This window comes from Salvelinus fontinalis, unplaced genomic scaffold (genome assembly GCF_029448725.1).
Source record: "Salvelinus fontinalis isolate EN_2023a unplaced genomic scaffold, ASM2944872v1 scaffold_0699, whole genome shotgun sequence".
Classification (NCBI taxonomy): domain Eukaryota; kingdom Metazoa; phylum Chordata; class Actinopteri; order Salmoniformes; family Salmonidae; genus Salvelinus; species Salvelinus fontinalis.
In genome coordinates this window covers 40,172-55,732 of record NW_026600908.1, presented here as the reverse complement: position 1 = coordinate 55,732, position 15,561 = coordinate 40,172, and the positions used below count along the sequence as shown (strand labels likewise).

Below are 15,561 nucleotides of genomic sequence, written 5' to 3'. Positions count from 1 at the left end.
GAGAGATCTTGTCAGAAACAATGACACAGTCCCACTTCTCAGCTATCTTTATTTACATCAAACTAAACTAACTGCTATCTTGAAATGTTGAAAAAGTGTTTTTAAATAGCTCAGGCTGATACCCTACCTGAGCGAAAAACTGGCACTTTAAAGGAGTCTAATTTTGTCAAAAATGCAAAAATGATACAAATTTCAACTCACAGGTACATTAATAGACCAAACACAAACATCTGTCATCTCGAAATGTCCTAAAAAGGTTCTAAACGGGCCCCCTGGGTCTACACCTGGAGAGCAGATGGGCACATCTGCACCAGAGCTGAAATTTCAACTGGAGAGCAGATACTTCAACTCGACAGAGGTCAGAGTGAGGCTCTTCTCCCTGACCTGGTGGTTCTAATGACCTGGTGGTTCTAATGACCTGGTGGTTCTAATGACCTGGTGGTAATAATGACCTGGTGGTAATAATGACCTGGTGGTTATAATGACCTGGTGGTTCTAATGACCTGGTGGTTCTAATGACCTGGTGGTAATAATGACCTGGTGGTTCTAATGACCTGGTGGTTCTAATGACCTGGTGGTTCTAATGACCTGGTGGTTCTAATGACCTGGTGGTTCTAATGACCTGGTGGTTCTAATGACCTGGTGGTTCTAATGACCTGGTGGTAATAATGACCTGGTGGTTATAATGACCTGGTGGTTATAATGACCTGGTGGTTATAATGACCTGGTGGTTATAATGACCTGGTGGTTATAATGACCTGGTGGTAATAATGACCTGGTGGTAATAATGACCTGGTGGTTATAATGACCTGGTGGTTATAATGACCTGGTGGTTGGCATAACACAAGCAGATCCCGAGAACAGGATGGCCTCCACCATCACAGCCTGATGACACTGCACCAGCCTACCAGTCTGCTCCAGCCCAGGTCAGAATACCAGTCTCCCAGTCTGCTCCAGCCCAGGTCAGAATACCAGTCTCCCAGTCTGCTCCAGCCGAGGTCAGAATACCAGCCTCCCAGTCTGCTCCAGCCCAGGTCAGAATACCAGTCTCCCAGTCTGCTCCAGCACAGGTCAGAATACCAGTCTCCCAGTCTGCTCCAGCCCAGGTCAGAACACCAGTCTCCCAGTCTGCTCCAGCACAGGTCAGAATACCAGTCTCCCAGTCTGCTCCAGCACAGTGTGCTCCAGCCAAGGTCAGAATACCAGTCTCCCAGTCTGCTCCAGCACAGGTCAGAATACCAGTCTCCCAGTCTGCTCCAGCCCAGGTCAGAATACCAGTCTCCCAGTCTGCTCCAGCACAGGTCAGAATACCAGTCTCCCAGTCTGCTCCAGCCCAGGTCAGAATACCAGTCTCCCAGTCTGCTCCAGCACAGGTCAGAATACCAGTCTCCCAGTCTGCTCCAGCACAGTGTGCTCCAGCCCAGGTCAGCCAACCAGCCTCTCAGTCTGCTCCAACACAGTGTGCTCCAGCCCAGGTCAAAATACCAGTCTCCCAGTCTGCTCCAGCACAGGTCAGAATGCCAGTCTCCCAGTCTGCTCCAGCACAGTGTGCTCCAGCCCAGGTCAGAATACCAGCCTCCCAGTCTGCTCCAGCCCAGGTCAGAATACCAGCCTCCCAGTCTGCTCCAGCCCAGGTCAGAATACCAGTCTCCCAGTCTGCTCCAGCCCAGGTCAGAATACCAGTCTCCCGGTCTGCTCCAGCCCAGGTCAGAATACCAGCCTCCCAGTCTGCTCCAGCCCAGGTCAGAATACCAGCCTCCCAGTCTGCTCCAGCCCAGGTCAGAATACCATTCTCCTAGTCTGCTCCAGCCCAGGTCAGAATACCAGTCTCCCAGTCTGCTCCAGCCCAGGTCAGAATACCAGCCTCCCAGTCTGCTCCAGCACAGTGTGCTCCAGCCCAGGTCAGAATACCAGTCTCCCAGTCTGCTCCAGCCCAGGTCAGAATACCAGTCTCCCAGTCTGCTCCAGCCCAGGTCAGAATACCAGTCTCCCGGTCTGCTCCAGCCCAGGTCAGAATACCAGCCTCCCAGTCTGCTCCAGCCCAGGTCAGAATACCAGCCTCCCAGTCTGCTCCAGCCCAGGTCAGAATACCATTCTCCTAGTCTGCTCCAGCCCAGGTCAGAATACCAGTCTCCCAGTCTGCTCCAGCCCAGGTCAGAATACCAGCCTCCCAGTCTGCTCCAGCACAGTGTGCTCCAGCCCAGGTCAGAATACCAGTCTCCCAGTCTGCTCCAGCACAGGTCAGAATACCAGTCTCCCAGTCTGCTCCAGCCCAGGTCAGAATACCAGCCTCCCAGTCTGCTCCAGCCCAGGTCAGAATACCAGCCTCCCAGTCTGCTCCACCCAGATAGTCACCCACAACTGCAATTCTTATTGATTCAAATGGGAAGTTCTTAGAGAGGGAGAGGGAGTGAAAAGGTAGAGAGGCGGAGAGAAGAAGTGAAAAGGGAGAGAGGCGGAGAGAGGGGAGTGAAAAGGGAGAGAGGCGGAGAGAGGGAGTGAAAAGGGAGAGAGAGAGTGAAAAGGGAGAGAGAGGGAGTGAAAAGGGAGAGAGAGGGAGTGAAAAGGGAGAGAGGCGGAGAGGGAGGGAGTGAAAAGGGAGAATACCAGCCTCCCAGTCTCCTCCAGCCCAGGTCAGAATACCAGCCTCCCAGTCTGCTCCAGCCCAGGTCAGAATACCAGTCTCCCAGTCTGCTCCAGCCAAGGTCAGAACACCAGTCTCCCAGTCTGCTCCAGCCCAGGTCAGAATACCAGCCTCCTAGTCTTCTCCAGCCCAGGTCAGAATACCAGCCTCCCAGTCTGCTCCAGCCCAGGTCAGAATACCAGCCTCCCGGTCTGCTCCAGCCCAGGTCAGAATACCAGCCTCCCGGTCTGCTCCAGCCCAGGTCAGAATACCAGCCTCCCAGTCTGCTCCACCCAGATAGTCACCCACAACTGCAATCCTTATTGATTCAAATGGGAAGTTCTTAGAGAGGGAGAGGGAGTGAAAAGGTAGAGAGGCGGAGAGAAGGAGTAAAAATAAGCAGAGAGGCGGAGAGAGCGGAGTAAAAAGGGAGAGAGGCGGAGAGAGGGGAGTGAAAAGGGAGAGAGGCGGAGAGAGGGAGTGAAAAGGGAGAGAGGGGAGTGAAAAGGGAGAGAGGCGGAGAGAGGGGAGTGGAAAGGGAGACAGGCGGAGAGAGGGGAGTGAAAAGGGAGAGAGGCGGAGAGAGGGAGTGAAAAGGGAGAGAGGCGGAGAAAGGGGAGTGAAAAGGGAGAGAGGGGAGTGAAAAGGGAGAGAGGCGGAGAGAGGGGAGTGGAAAGGGAGACAGGCGGAGAGAGGGAGTGAAAAGGGAGAGAGGCGGAGAGAGGGAGTGAAAAGGGAGAGAGGCGGAGAGATGGAGTGAAAAGGGAGAGAGGCGGAAAGAGGGAGTGAAAAGGGAGAGAGGCGGAGAGAGGGGAGTGAAAAGGGAGAGAGGCGGAGAGAGGGGAGTGAAAAGGGAGAGAGGCGGAGAGAGGGAGTGAAAAGGGAGAGAGGCGAAGAGAGGGGAGTGAAAAGGGAGAGACGGGAGTGAAAAGGGAGAGAGGCGGAGAAAGGGGAGTGAAAATGGAGAGAGGCGGAGAGAGGGAGTGAAAAGGGAGAGAGGCAGAGAGAGGGGAGTGAAAAGGGAGAGAGGCGGAGAGAGGGGAGTGAAAAGGGAGAGAGGCGGAGAGAGGGAGTGAAAAGGGAGAGAGGCAGAGAGAGGGAGTGAAAAGGGAGAGAGGCGGAGAGAGGGGAGTGAAAAGGGAGAGAGGCGGAGGGGAGTGAAAAGGGAGAGAGGCGGAGAGAGGGAGTGAAAAGGGAGAGAAGCGGAGAGAGGGGAGTGAAAAGGGAAAGAGGAGGGGAGAGGGAGTGAAAAGGGAGAGAGGCGGAGAGAGGGAGTGAAAAGGGAGAGAGGCGGAGAGAGGGAGTGAAAAGGGAGAGAGGCGGAGAGAGGGGAGTGAAAAGGGAGAGAGGCGGAGAGAGGCGGAGAGAGGGAGCGAAAAGGGAGAAAGGCGGAGAGAGGGAGTGAAAAGGGAGAGAGGCGGAGAGAGGGAGCGAAAAGGGAGAAAGGCGGAGAGAGGGAGTGAAAAGGGAGAGAGGCGGAGAAAGGGCAGAATACCTGACCACTGTGACTGACCCAAACTGGTACATACAAGAAAACCAGGTTTTAAAGTTCTGTTCAATAGCCATCCCATCATTACAAAACATTTGAAAGGCTAAGTCTATCATCTCCTGAGAAGTGGTAACTATTCACATGAACCTTTCAAAGAGGTGGCTGAACCCGAGATCAATGAGAGATCTTGTCAGAAACAATGACAGAGTCCCACTTCTCAGCTATCTTTATTTACATCAAACTAAACTAACTGCTATCTTGAAATGTTGAAAACGTGTTTTTAAATAGCTCAGGCTGATACCCTACCTGAGCGACACTCCCCTCTCTCCCTTTTCACTCCCCTCTCTCCCTTTTCACTCCCTCTCTCCTTCTTTCTCCCTTTTCACTCCCTCTCTCCCTTTTCACTCCCCTCTCTCCCTTTTCACTCTCCTCTCTCCCTTTTCACTCCCCTCTCTCCGCCTCTCTCACTTTTCACTCCCCTCTCTCCTCCTCTCTCCCTTTTCACTCCCTCTCTCCGCCTCTCTCCCTTTTCTCTCCCTCTTTCCGCCTCTCTCCCTTTTCACTCCCTCTCTCCGCCTCTCTCCCTTTTCACCCCCTCTCTCCGCCTCTCTCCCTTTTCACTCCCTCTCTCCGCCTCTCTCCCTATTCACTCCCTCTCTTCGCCTCTCTCCCCTTTCACTCCCTCTCTCAGCCTCTCTCCCTTTTCACTCCCTCTCTCCGCCTCTCTCCCTATTCACTCCCTCTCTTCGCCTCTCTCCCCTTTCACCCCCTCTCTCCGCCTCTCTCCCTTTTCACTCCCTCTCTCCGCCTCTCTCCCTATTCACTCCCTCTCTTCGCCTCTCTCCCCTTTCACCCCCTCTCTCCGCCTCTCTCCCTTTTCACTCCCTCTCTCCGCCTCTCTCCCTATTCACTCCCTCTCTTCGCCTCTCTCCCCTTTCACTCCCTCTCTCTCACAATTTAAATCTCTCTCCCTTTTCACTCCCTCTCTCCGCCTCTCTCCCTTTTCACTCCCTCTCTCCGCCTCTCTCCCTTTTCACTCCCTCTCTCCGCCTCTCTCCCTTTTCACTCCCTCTCTCCGCCTCTCTCCCTTTTCACTCCCTCTCTCCGCCTCTCTCCCTTTTCACTCCCTCTCTCCGCCTCTCTCCCTTTTCACTCCCTCTCTCCGCCTCTCTCCCTTTTCACTCCCCTCTCTCCGCCTCTCTCCCTTTTCACTCCCCTCTCTCCCTTTTCACTCCCCTCTCTCCGCCTCTCTCCCTTTTCACTCCCTCTCTCCGCCTCTCTCCCTTTTCACTCCCTCTCTCCGCCTCTCTCCCTTTTCACTCCCTCTCTCCGCCTCTCTCCCTTTTCACTCCCTCTCTCCGCCTAACTCCCTTTTCACTCCCTCTCTCCGCCTCTCTCCCTTTTCACTCCCTCTCTCCGCCTCTCTCCCTTTTCACTCCCTCTCTCCGCCTCTCTCCCTTTTCACTCCCTCTCTCCGCCTCTCTCCCTTTTCACTCCCTCTCTCCGCCTCTCTCCCTTTTCACTCCCTCTCTCCGCCTCTCTCCCTTTTCACTCCCTCTCCCCGCCTCTCTCCCTTTTCACCCCCTCTCTCCGCCTCTCTCCCTTTTCACTCCCTCTCTCCGCCTCTCTCCCTTTTCACTCCCCCTCTCCGCCTCTCTCCCTTTTCACTCCCTCTCTCTCCCTTTTCACTCCCTCTCTCTCCCTTTTCACTCCGCCTCTCTCCCTTTTCACTCCCCTCTCTCCGCCTCTCTCCCTTTTCACTCCCCTCTCTCCGCCTCTCTCCCTTTTCACTCCCTCTCTCTGCCTCTCTACCTTTTCACTCCCTCTCCCTCCCTAAGAACTTCCAATTTGAATCAATAAGGATTGCAGTTGTGGGTGACTATCTGGGTGGAGCAGACTGGGAGGCTGGTATTCTGACCTGGGCTGGAGCAGACTGGGAGGCTGGTATTCTGACATGGGCTGGAGCACACTGTGCTGGAGCAGACTGAGAGGCTGGTAAGTTGACCTGTGCTGGAGCAGACTGAGAGGCTGGTATTCTGACCTGGGCTGGAGCAGACTGAGAGGCTGGTATTAGGGTGAGAGGCTGGTATTCAGCCACCAGGGGGCACCAAACCTCTTTGAAAAGTTCATGTGAATAGTTACCACATCTCAGGAGGTGATAGACTTAGCCTTTCAAATGTTTTGTAATGATGGGATGGCTATTGAACAGAACTTTAAAACCTGGTTTTCTTGTATGTACCATTTCATGAAATCTCACATTTGACCTTTATGCTCACTGAGTCTGTACATAGTCAAAGCTTTCCTTAAGTTTGGGTCAGTCACAGTGGTCAGGTATTCTGCCCTTTCTCCGCCTCTCTCCCTTTTCACTCCCTCTCTCCGCCTCTCTCCCTTTTCACTCCCCTCTCTCCGCCTCTCTCCCTTTTCACTCCCTCTCTCCGCCTCTCTCCCTTTTCTCTCCCTCTCTCCGCCTCTCTCCCTTTAAACTCCCCTCTCTCCGCCTCTCTCCCTTTTCACTCCCCTCTCTCCGCCTCTCTCCCTTTTCACTCCTCTCTCCGCCTCTCTCCCTTTTCACTCCCCTCTCTCCCCTTTCACTCCCCTCTCTCCGCCTCTCTCCCTTTTTCACTCCTCCCTCCGCCTCTCTCCCTTTTCACTCCCTCTCTCCGCCTCTCTCCCTTTTCACTCCCTCTCTCCGCCTCTCTCCCTTTTCACTCCCTCTCTCCGCCTCTCTCCCTTTTCACTCCCTCTCTCCGCCTCTCTCCCTTTTCACTCCCTCTCTCCGCCTCTCTCCCTTTTCACTCCCTCTCTCCGCCTCTCTCCCTTTTCATTCCCTCTCTCCGCCTCTCTCCCTTTTCACTCCCTCTCTCCGCCTCTCTCCCTTTTCACTCCCTCTCTCCGCCTCTCTCCCTTTTCACTCCCTCTCTCCGCCTCTCTCCCTTTTCACTCCCTCTCTCCGCCTCTCTCCCTTTTCACTCCCTCTCTCCGCCTCTCTCCCTTTTCACTCCCTCTCTCCGCCTCTCTCCCTTTTCACTCCCTCTCTCCGCCTCTCTCCCTTTTCACTCCCTCTCTCCGCCTCTCTCCCTTTTCACCCCCTCTCTCCGCCTCTCTCCCTTTTCACTCCCTCTCTCCGCCTCTCTCCCTTTTCACTCCCTCTCTCCGCCTCTCTCCCTTTTCACTCCCTCTCTCCGCCTCTCTCCCTTTTCACTTCCTTTCTCCGCCTCTCTCCCTTTTCACTCCCTCTCTCCGCCTCTCTCCCTTTTCACTCCCTCTCTCCGCCTCTCTCCCTTTTCACTCCCCCTCTCCGCCTCTCTCCCTTTTCACTCCCTCTCTCTCCCTTTTCACTCCCTCTCTCCGCCTCTATCCCTTTTCAATCCCCCTGTCCGCCTCTCTCCCTTTTCACTCCCTCTCTCCGCCTCTCTCCCTTTTCACTCCCTCTCCCTCTCTAAGAACTTCCCATTTGAATCAATAAGGATTGCAGTTGTGGGTGACTATATGGCTGGAGCAGACTGGGAGGCTGGTATTCTGACCTGGGCTGGAGCAGACTGGGAGGCTGGTGTTCTGACCTGGGCTGGAGCAGACTGGGAGGCTGGTATTCTGACCTGGGCTGGAGCACACTGTGCTGGAGCAGACTGGGAGACTGGTATTCTGACCTGTGCTGGAGCAGACTGGGAGGCTGGTTTTCTGACCTGGGCTGGAGCACACTGTGTTGGAGCAGACTGAGAGGCTGGTTTTCTGACCTGGGCTGTGGCAGACTGAGAGGCTGGTATTCTGACCTGGGCTGGAGCAGACTGGGAGGCTGGTATTCTGACCTGGGCTGGAGCAGACTGAGAGGCTGGTATTCTGACCTGGGCTGGAGCACACTGTGTTGGAGCAGACTGGGAGGCTGGTATTCTGACCTGGGCTGGAGCACACTGTGCTGGAGCAGAATGAGAGGCTGGTAAGTTGACCTGGGCTGGAGCAGACTGGGAGGCTGGTATTCTGACCTCGACTGGAGTAGACTGAGAGGCTGGTATTCTGACTTGGGCTGGAGCAGACTGGGAGGCTGGTATTCTGACCTGGGCTGGAGCAGACTGGGAGGCTGGTTTTCTGACCTGGGCTGGAGCACACTGTGTTGGAGCAGACTGGGAGGCTGGTATTCTGACCTGTACTGGAGCAGACTGAGAGGCTGGTATTCTGACCTGGGCTGGAGCAGACTGGGAGGCTGGTATTCTGACCTGGGCTGGAGCAGACTGGGAGCCTGGTTTTCTGACCTGGGCTGGAGCAGACTGGGAGGCTGGTGTTCTGACCCGGGCTGGAGCAGACTGGGAGGCTGGTATTCTGACCTGGGCTGGAGCACACTGTGCTGGAGCAGACTGGGAGACTGGTATTCTGACCTGTGCTGGAGCAGACTGGGAGACTGGTATTTTGACCTGGGCTGGAGCACACTGTGTTGGAGCAGACTGAGAGGCTGGTTGACTGACCTGGGCTGGAGCAGACTGGGAGACTGGTATTCTGACCTGGGCTGGAGCAGACTGGGAGACTGGTATTCTGACCTGGGCTGGAGCACACTGTGCTGGAGCAGACTGGGAGACTGGTATTCTGACCTGTGCTGGAGCAGACTGGGAGACTGGTATTTTGACCTGGGCTGGAGCAGACTGGGAGACTGGTATTCTGACCTGGGCTGGAGCAGACTGGGAGACTGGTATTCTGACCTGGGCTGGAGCAGACTGAGAGGCTGGTATTCTGACCTGGGCTGGAGCAGACTGGGAGACTGGTATTCTGACCTGGGCTGGAGCAGACTGGTAGGCTGGTTTTCTGACCTGGGCTGGAGCAGACTGGGAGGCTGGTGTTCTGACCCGGGCTGGAGCAGACTGGGAGGCTGGTATTCTGACCTGGGCTGGAGCACACTGTGCTGGAGCAGACTGGGAGACTGGTATTCTGACCTGTGCTGGAGCAGACTGGGAGACTGGTATTTTGACCTGGGCTGGAGAACACTGTGTTGGAGCAGACTGAGAGGCTGGTTGACTGACCTGGGCTGGAGCAGACTGAAAGGCTGGTTGGCTGACCTGGGCTGGAGCAGACTGGGAGACTGGTATTCTGACCTGGGCTGGAGCACACTGTGCTGGAGCAGACTGGGAGACTGGTATTCTGACCTGTGCTGGAGCAGACTGGGAGACTGGTATTCTGACCTGGGCTGGAGCAGACTGGGAGACTGGTATTCTGACCTGGGCAGGAGCACACTGTGCTGGAGCAGACTGGGAGACTGGTTTTCTGACCTGTGCTGGAGCAGACTGGGAGACTGGTATTCTGACCTGGGCTGGAGCAGCCTGGGAGACTGGTATTCTGACCTGGGCTGGAGCAGACTGGGAGGCTGGTATTCTGACCTGGGCTGGAGCAGACTGGGAGGCTGGTTTTCTGACCTGGGCTGGAGCAGACTGGGAGACTGGTATTCTGACCTGGGCTGGAGCAGCCTGGGAGGCTGGTGTTCTGACCCGGGCTGGAGCAGACTGGGAGGCTGGTATTCTGACCTGGGCTGGAGCACACTGTGCTGGAGCAGACTGGAAGACTGGTATTCTGACCTGTGCTGGAGCAGACTGGGAGACTGGTATTTTGACCTGGGCTGGAGCACACTGTGTTGGAGCAGACTGAGAGGCTGGTTGACTGACCTGGGCTGGAGCAGACTGAGAGGCTGGTTGGCTGACCTGGGCTGGAGCGCACTGTGCTGGTGCAGACTGGGAGACTGGTATTCTGACCTGTGCTGGAGCAGACTGGGAGACTGGTATTCTGACCTGGGCTGGAGCACACTGTGCTGGAGCAGACTGGGAGACTGGTATTCTGACCTGTGCTGGAGCAGACTGGGAGACTGGTATTCTGACCTGGGCTGGAGCAGACTGGGAGACTGGTATTCTGACCTGGGCTGGAGCACACTGTGCTGGAGCAGACTGGGAGACTGGTATTCTGACCTGTGCTGGAGCAGACTGGGAGACTGGTATTCTGACCTGGGCTGGAGCAGACTGGGAGACTGGTATTCTGACCTGGGCTGGAGCAGACTGGGAGACTGGTATTCTGACCTGGGCTGGAGCAGACTGAGAGGCTGGTATTCTGACCTGGGCTGGAGCAGACTGGGAGACTGGTATTCTGACCTGGGCTGGAGCAGACTGGTAGGCTGGTTTTCTGACCTGGGCTGGAGCAGACTGGGAGGCTGGTGTTCTGACCCGGGGTGGAGCAGACTGGGAGGCTAGTATTCTGACCTGGGCTGGAGCACACTGTGCTGTAGCAGACTGGGAGACTGGTATTCTGACCTGTGCTGGAGCAGACTGGGAGACTGGTATTTTGACCTGGGCTGGAGCACACTGTGTTGGAGCAGACTGAGAGGCTGGTTGACTGACCTGGGCTGGAGCAGACTGAGAGGCTGGTTGGCTGACCTGGGCTGGAGCGCACTGTGCTGGAGCAGACTGGGAGACTGGTATTCTGACCTGTGCTGGAGCAGACTGGGAGACTGGTATTCTGACCTGGGCTGGAGCACACTGTGCTGGAGCAGACTGGGAGACTGGTATTCTGACCTGTGCTGGAGCAGACTGGGAGACTGGTATTCTGACCTGGGCTGGAGCAGACTGGGAAACTGGTATTCTGACCTGGGCTGGAGAACACTGTGCTGGAGCAGACTGGGAGACTGGTATTCTGACCTGTGCTGGAGCAGACTGGGAGACTGGTATTCTGACCTGGGCTGGAGCAGACTGGGAGACTGGTATTCTGACCTGGGCTGGAGCAGACTGGTAGGCTGGTGCAGTGTCATCAGGCTGTGTGGTGGAGGCCATCCTGTTCTCGGGTTGTGCTTGTGTTATGCCAACCACCAGGTCATTATAACCACCAGGTCATTATTACCACCAGGTCATTATTACCACCAGGTCATTATTACCACCAGGTCATTATAACCACCAGGTCATTATTACCACCAGGTCATTATTACCACCAGGTCATTATTACCACCAGGTCATTATTACCACCAGGTCATTATTACCACCAGGTCATTATAACCACCAGGCCATTATAACCACCAGGTCATTATTACCACCAGGTCATTATTACCACCAGGTCATTATTACCACCAGGTCATTATTACCACCAGGTCATTATTACCACCAGGTCATTAGAACCACCAGGTCATTAGGACCACCAGGTCATTATTACCACCAGGTCATTATTACCACCAGGTCATTAGAACCACCAGGTCATTATTACCACCAGGTCATTATTACCACCAGGTCATTAGAACCACCAGGTCATTAGAACCACCAGGTCATTATTACCACCAGGTCATTAGAACCACCAGGTCATTATTACCACCAGGTCATTATTACCACCAGGTCATTATAACCACCAGGTCATTATTACCACCAGGTCATTATTACCACCAGGTCATTAGAACCACCAGGTCAGGGAGAAGAGCCTCACTCTGACCTCTGTCGAGTTGAAGTATCTGCTCTCCAGTTGAAATTTCAGCTCTGGTGCAGATGTGCCCATCTGCTCTCCAGGTGTAGACCCAGGGGGCCCGTTTAGAACCTTTTTAGGACATTTCGAGATGACAGATGTTTGTGTTTGGTCTATTAATGTACCCGTGAGTTGAAATTTTTATCATTTTAGCATTTTTGACAAAATTAGACTCCTTTAAAGTGCCAGTTTTTCGCTCAGGTAGGGTATCAGCCTGAGCTATTTAAAAACACGTTTTCAACATTTCAAGATAGCAGTTAGTTTAGTTTGATGTAAATAAAGATAGCTGAGAAGTGGGATTCTGTCATTGTTTCTGACAAGATCTCCCATTGATCTCGGGTTCAGCCACCAGGGGGCACCAAACCTATTTGAAAAGTTCATGTGAATAGTTACCACTTCTCAGGAGATGATAGACTTAGCCTTTCAAATGTTTTGTAATGATGGGATAGCTATTGAACAGAACTTTAAAACCTGGTTTTCTTGTATGTACCAGTTCATGAAATCACACATTTGACCTTTATGCTCACTGAGTCTGTACATAGTCAAAGCTTTCCTTAAGTTTGGGTCAGTCACAGTGGTCAGGTATTCTGCCCTTTCTCCGCCTCTCTCCCTTTTCACTCCCTCTCTCCGCCTCTTTCCCTTTTCACTCCCCTTTCTCCGCCTCTATCCCTGTTCACTCCCTCTCTCCGCCTCTCTCCCTTTTCACTCCCTCTCTCCGCCTCTCTCCCTTTTCACTCCCTCTCCCTTTTCACTCCCCTCTCTCCGCCTCTCTCCCTTTTCACTCCCTCTCTCCGCCTCTCTCCCTTTTCACTCCCTCTCTCCGCCTCTCTCCCTTTTTACTCCCTCTCTCCGCCTCTCTCCCTTTTCACTCCCTCTCTCCGCCTCTCTCCCTTTTCACTCCCTCTCTCCGCCTCTCTCCCTTTTCACTCCCTCTCTCCGCCTCTCTCCCTTTTTACTCCCTCTCTCCGCCTCTCTCCCTTTTCACTCCCTCTCTCCGCCTCTCTCCCTTTTCACTCCCTCTCTCCGCCTCTCTCCCTTTTCACTCCCTCTCTCCGCCTCTCTCCCTTTTCACTCCCTCTCTCCGCCTATCTCCCTTTTCACTCCCTCTCTCCGCCTCTCTCCCTTTTCACTCCCTCTCTCCGCCTCTCTCCCTTTTCACTCCCTCTCTCCGCCTCTCTCCCTTTTCACTCCCTCTCTCCGCCTCTCTCCCTTTTCACCCCCTCTCTCCGCCTCTCTCCCTTTTCACTCCCTCTCTCCGCGTCTCTCCCTTTTCACTCCCTCTCTCCGCCTCTCTCCCTTTTCACTCCTTCTCCCCGCATCTCTCCCTTTTCACTGCCTCTCTCCGCCTCTCTCCCTTTTCACTCCCTCTCTCCGCCTCTCTCCCTTTTCACTCCCTCTCTCCGCCTCTCTCCCTTTTCACTCCAACTCTCCGCCTCTCTCCCTTTTCACTCCCTCTCTCTCCCTTTTCACTCCCCTCTATCCGCCTCTCTCCCTTTTCACTCCCTCTCTCTGCCTCTCTACCTTTTCACTCCCTCTCCCTCTCTAAGAACTTCCCATTTGAATCAATAAGGATTGCAGTTGTGGGTGACTATCTGGGTGGAGCAGACTGGGAGGCTGGTATTCTGACCTGGGCTGGAGCAGACTGAGAGGCTGGTATTCTGACCTGTGCTGGAGCAGACTGGGAGGCTGGTATTCTGACCTGGGCTGGAGCACACTGTGTTGGAGCAGACTGAGAGGCTGGTTTTCTGACCTGGGCTGTGGCAGACTGAGAGGCTGGTATTCTGACCTGGGCTGGAGCAGACTGGGAGGCTGGTATTCTGACCTGGGCTGGAGCAGACTGAGAGGCTGGTATTCTGACCTGGGCTGGAGCACACTGTGTTGGAGCAGACTGGGAGGCTGGTATTCTGACCTGGGCTGGAGCGCACTGTGCTGGAGCAGACTGAGAGGCTGGTCAGTTGACCTGTGCTGGAGCAGACTGGGAGGCTGGTATTCTGACCTCGGCTGGAGCAGACTGGGAGGCTGGTATTCTGACCTGGGCTGGAGCAGACTGGGAGGCTGGTATTCTGACCTGTGCTGGAGCAGACTGGGAGGCTGGTTTTCTCACCTGGGCTGGAGCACACTGTCTTGGAGCAGACTGAGAGGCTGGTTGGCTGACCTGGGCTGGAGCAGACTGAGAGGCTGGTATTCTGACCTGGGCTGGAGAAGACTGGGAGGCTGGTATTCTGACCTGGGCTGGAGCAGACTGGGAGGCTGGTATTCTGACCTGGGCTGGAGCACATTGTGTTGGAGCAGACTGAGAGGCTGGTTGGCTGACCTGGGCTGGAGCAGACTGAGAGGCTGGTATTCTGACCTGGGCTGGAGCAGACTGGGAGGCTGGTATTCTGACCTGGGCTGGAGCAGACTGGTAGGCTGGTGCAGTGTCATCAGGCTGTGTGGTGGAGGCCATCCTGTTCTCGGGTTCTGCTTGTGTTATGCCAACCACCAGGTCATTATTACCACCATGTCATTATAACCACCAGGTCATTATTACCACCAGGTCATTATAACCACCCGGTCATTAGAACCACCCGGTCATTAGAACCACCAGGTCATTAGAACCACCAGGTCATTAGAACCACCAGGTCATTAGAACCACCAGGTCATTAGAACCACCAGGTCATTAGAACCACCAGGTCATTAGAACCACCAGGTCATTATTACCACCAGGTCAGGGCACCTTTATTTGCCAAGGTAGAGTACATGATCAGTGAATATATTAAATGTACAGGCTACAATGTGGGGATCTCATGCATGGTAATAACTACATGTATATACGACTTGCATCCTTGGCACAACATGATATTATATTCTACTCAATCCATAGGCTTCATTAATGTCATTCAGGCTGTTTTGAAGTTGATACAACTGGCTATGATAGCTGAGGTTCATAGCTAGATTCTGAACTAATATGTATACCAAACGTTTGGGTCCATACACAGATCGGCTAGATAGCTAGCTACACATCCATGGGCATACAGGGATTTTAATCATCCACTGCACAATAAGCAAGAACATAGCTAGCTACGTGATTTCATCTATCTGCATGGCAAATATCAGCAAGGAAAGCTTACAAAATTGTACATTAAATTTGCAGTAAATTCTTCAGCTAGCTAGATTATATACATCCACTGTTTCCCAAAACGACAGTCTGGTTTGCTGGTTGTTTCAGGAGTCCCTAAAACAACCAGAATTACAATTTCATACTCATGTCACAACACCCATAAAGCTAGCCAGCTAGCTGGCTAATGTTAGCTAGTCAGCTAGCTGGCTAATGTTAGCTAGTCAGCTAGTTGGCTAATGTTAGCTAGTCAGCTAGCTGGCTAATGTTAGCTAGTCAGCTAGCTGGCTAATGTTAGCTAGTCAGCTAGCTGGCTAATGTTAGCTAGTCAGCTAGCTGGCTAATGTTAGCCGGGTCAGCTAGCTGGCTAATGTTAGCTAGTCAGCTAGTTGGCTAATGTTAGCTAGTCAGCTAGCTGGCTAATGTTAGCTAGTCAGCTAGCTGGCTAATGTTAGCTAGTCAGCTAGCTTGCTAAATCACGATTTTTGGAAATGAACTTTATGATAAAAAAAATGCATAATCGTTTGTCTCTACATTAACTAACATTCCTGTCAACTGTGCATGTTTTTGCATGATTCGTTTTGACGTTATAATCACTTACATTTGCTTCCATCTTAGTACTGTTGTCCACCATCTTTGATCCAGTTCAGTTCTGTGTAGTGGTACCCCTCTCTCGAAGTATTTCTTTCAGCCATCTTTGCTGAAGAAAGTCTAACAATCACTAGTGAAGCAGCAGCCTCCCCCGGTCCTAGTGCCGGCCCGTTAAGAAGTTTAAGATGCGATGGAATGGTTGACGAAAAAAATAAATCACAGAAAAAATATATAGACTGATATTGATTTATTTACGGGGGGGCTAATTAATATTTTAGTTCTAGCGACGTCTCT

General features: G+C 53.5%; 1 protein-coding gene across 1 annotated transcript in view; it reads left to right on the top strand.

Moving 5' to 3' along the window:
• The window catches only part of LOC129847086 (cilia- and flagella-associated protein 251-like), a 41,483-nt gene extending 33,835 nt beyond the window's left edge, over positions 1-7,648 (top strand). The window contains exon 2 of the mRNA XM_055914877.1: positions 7,557-7,648. Within this exon, the coding sequence (XP_055770852.1) occupies positions 7,557-7,570 (14 nt within the window). The 3' untranslated portion in view covers positions 7,571-7,648. The remainder of the gene's footprint in view (positions 1-7,556) is intronic.
• The last annotated feature ends 7,913 nt before the right edge of the window (positions 7,649-15,561 follow it).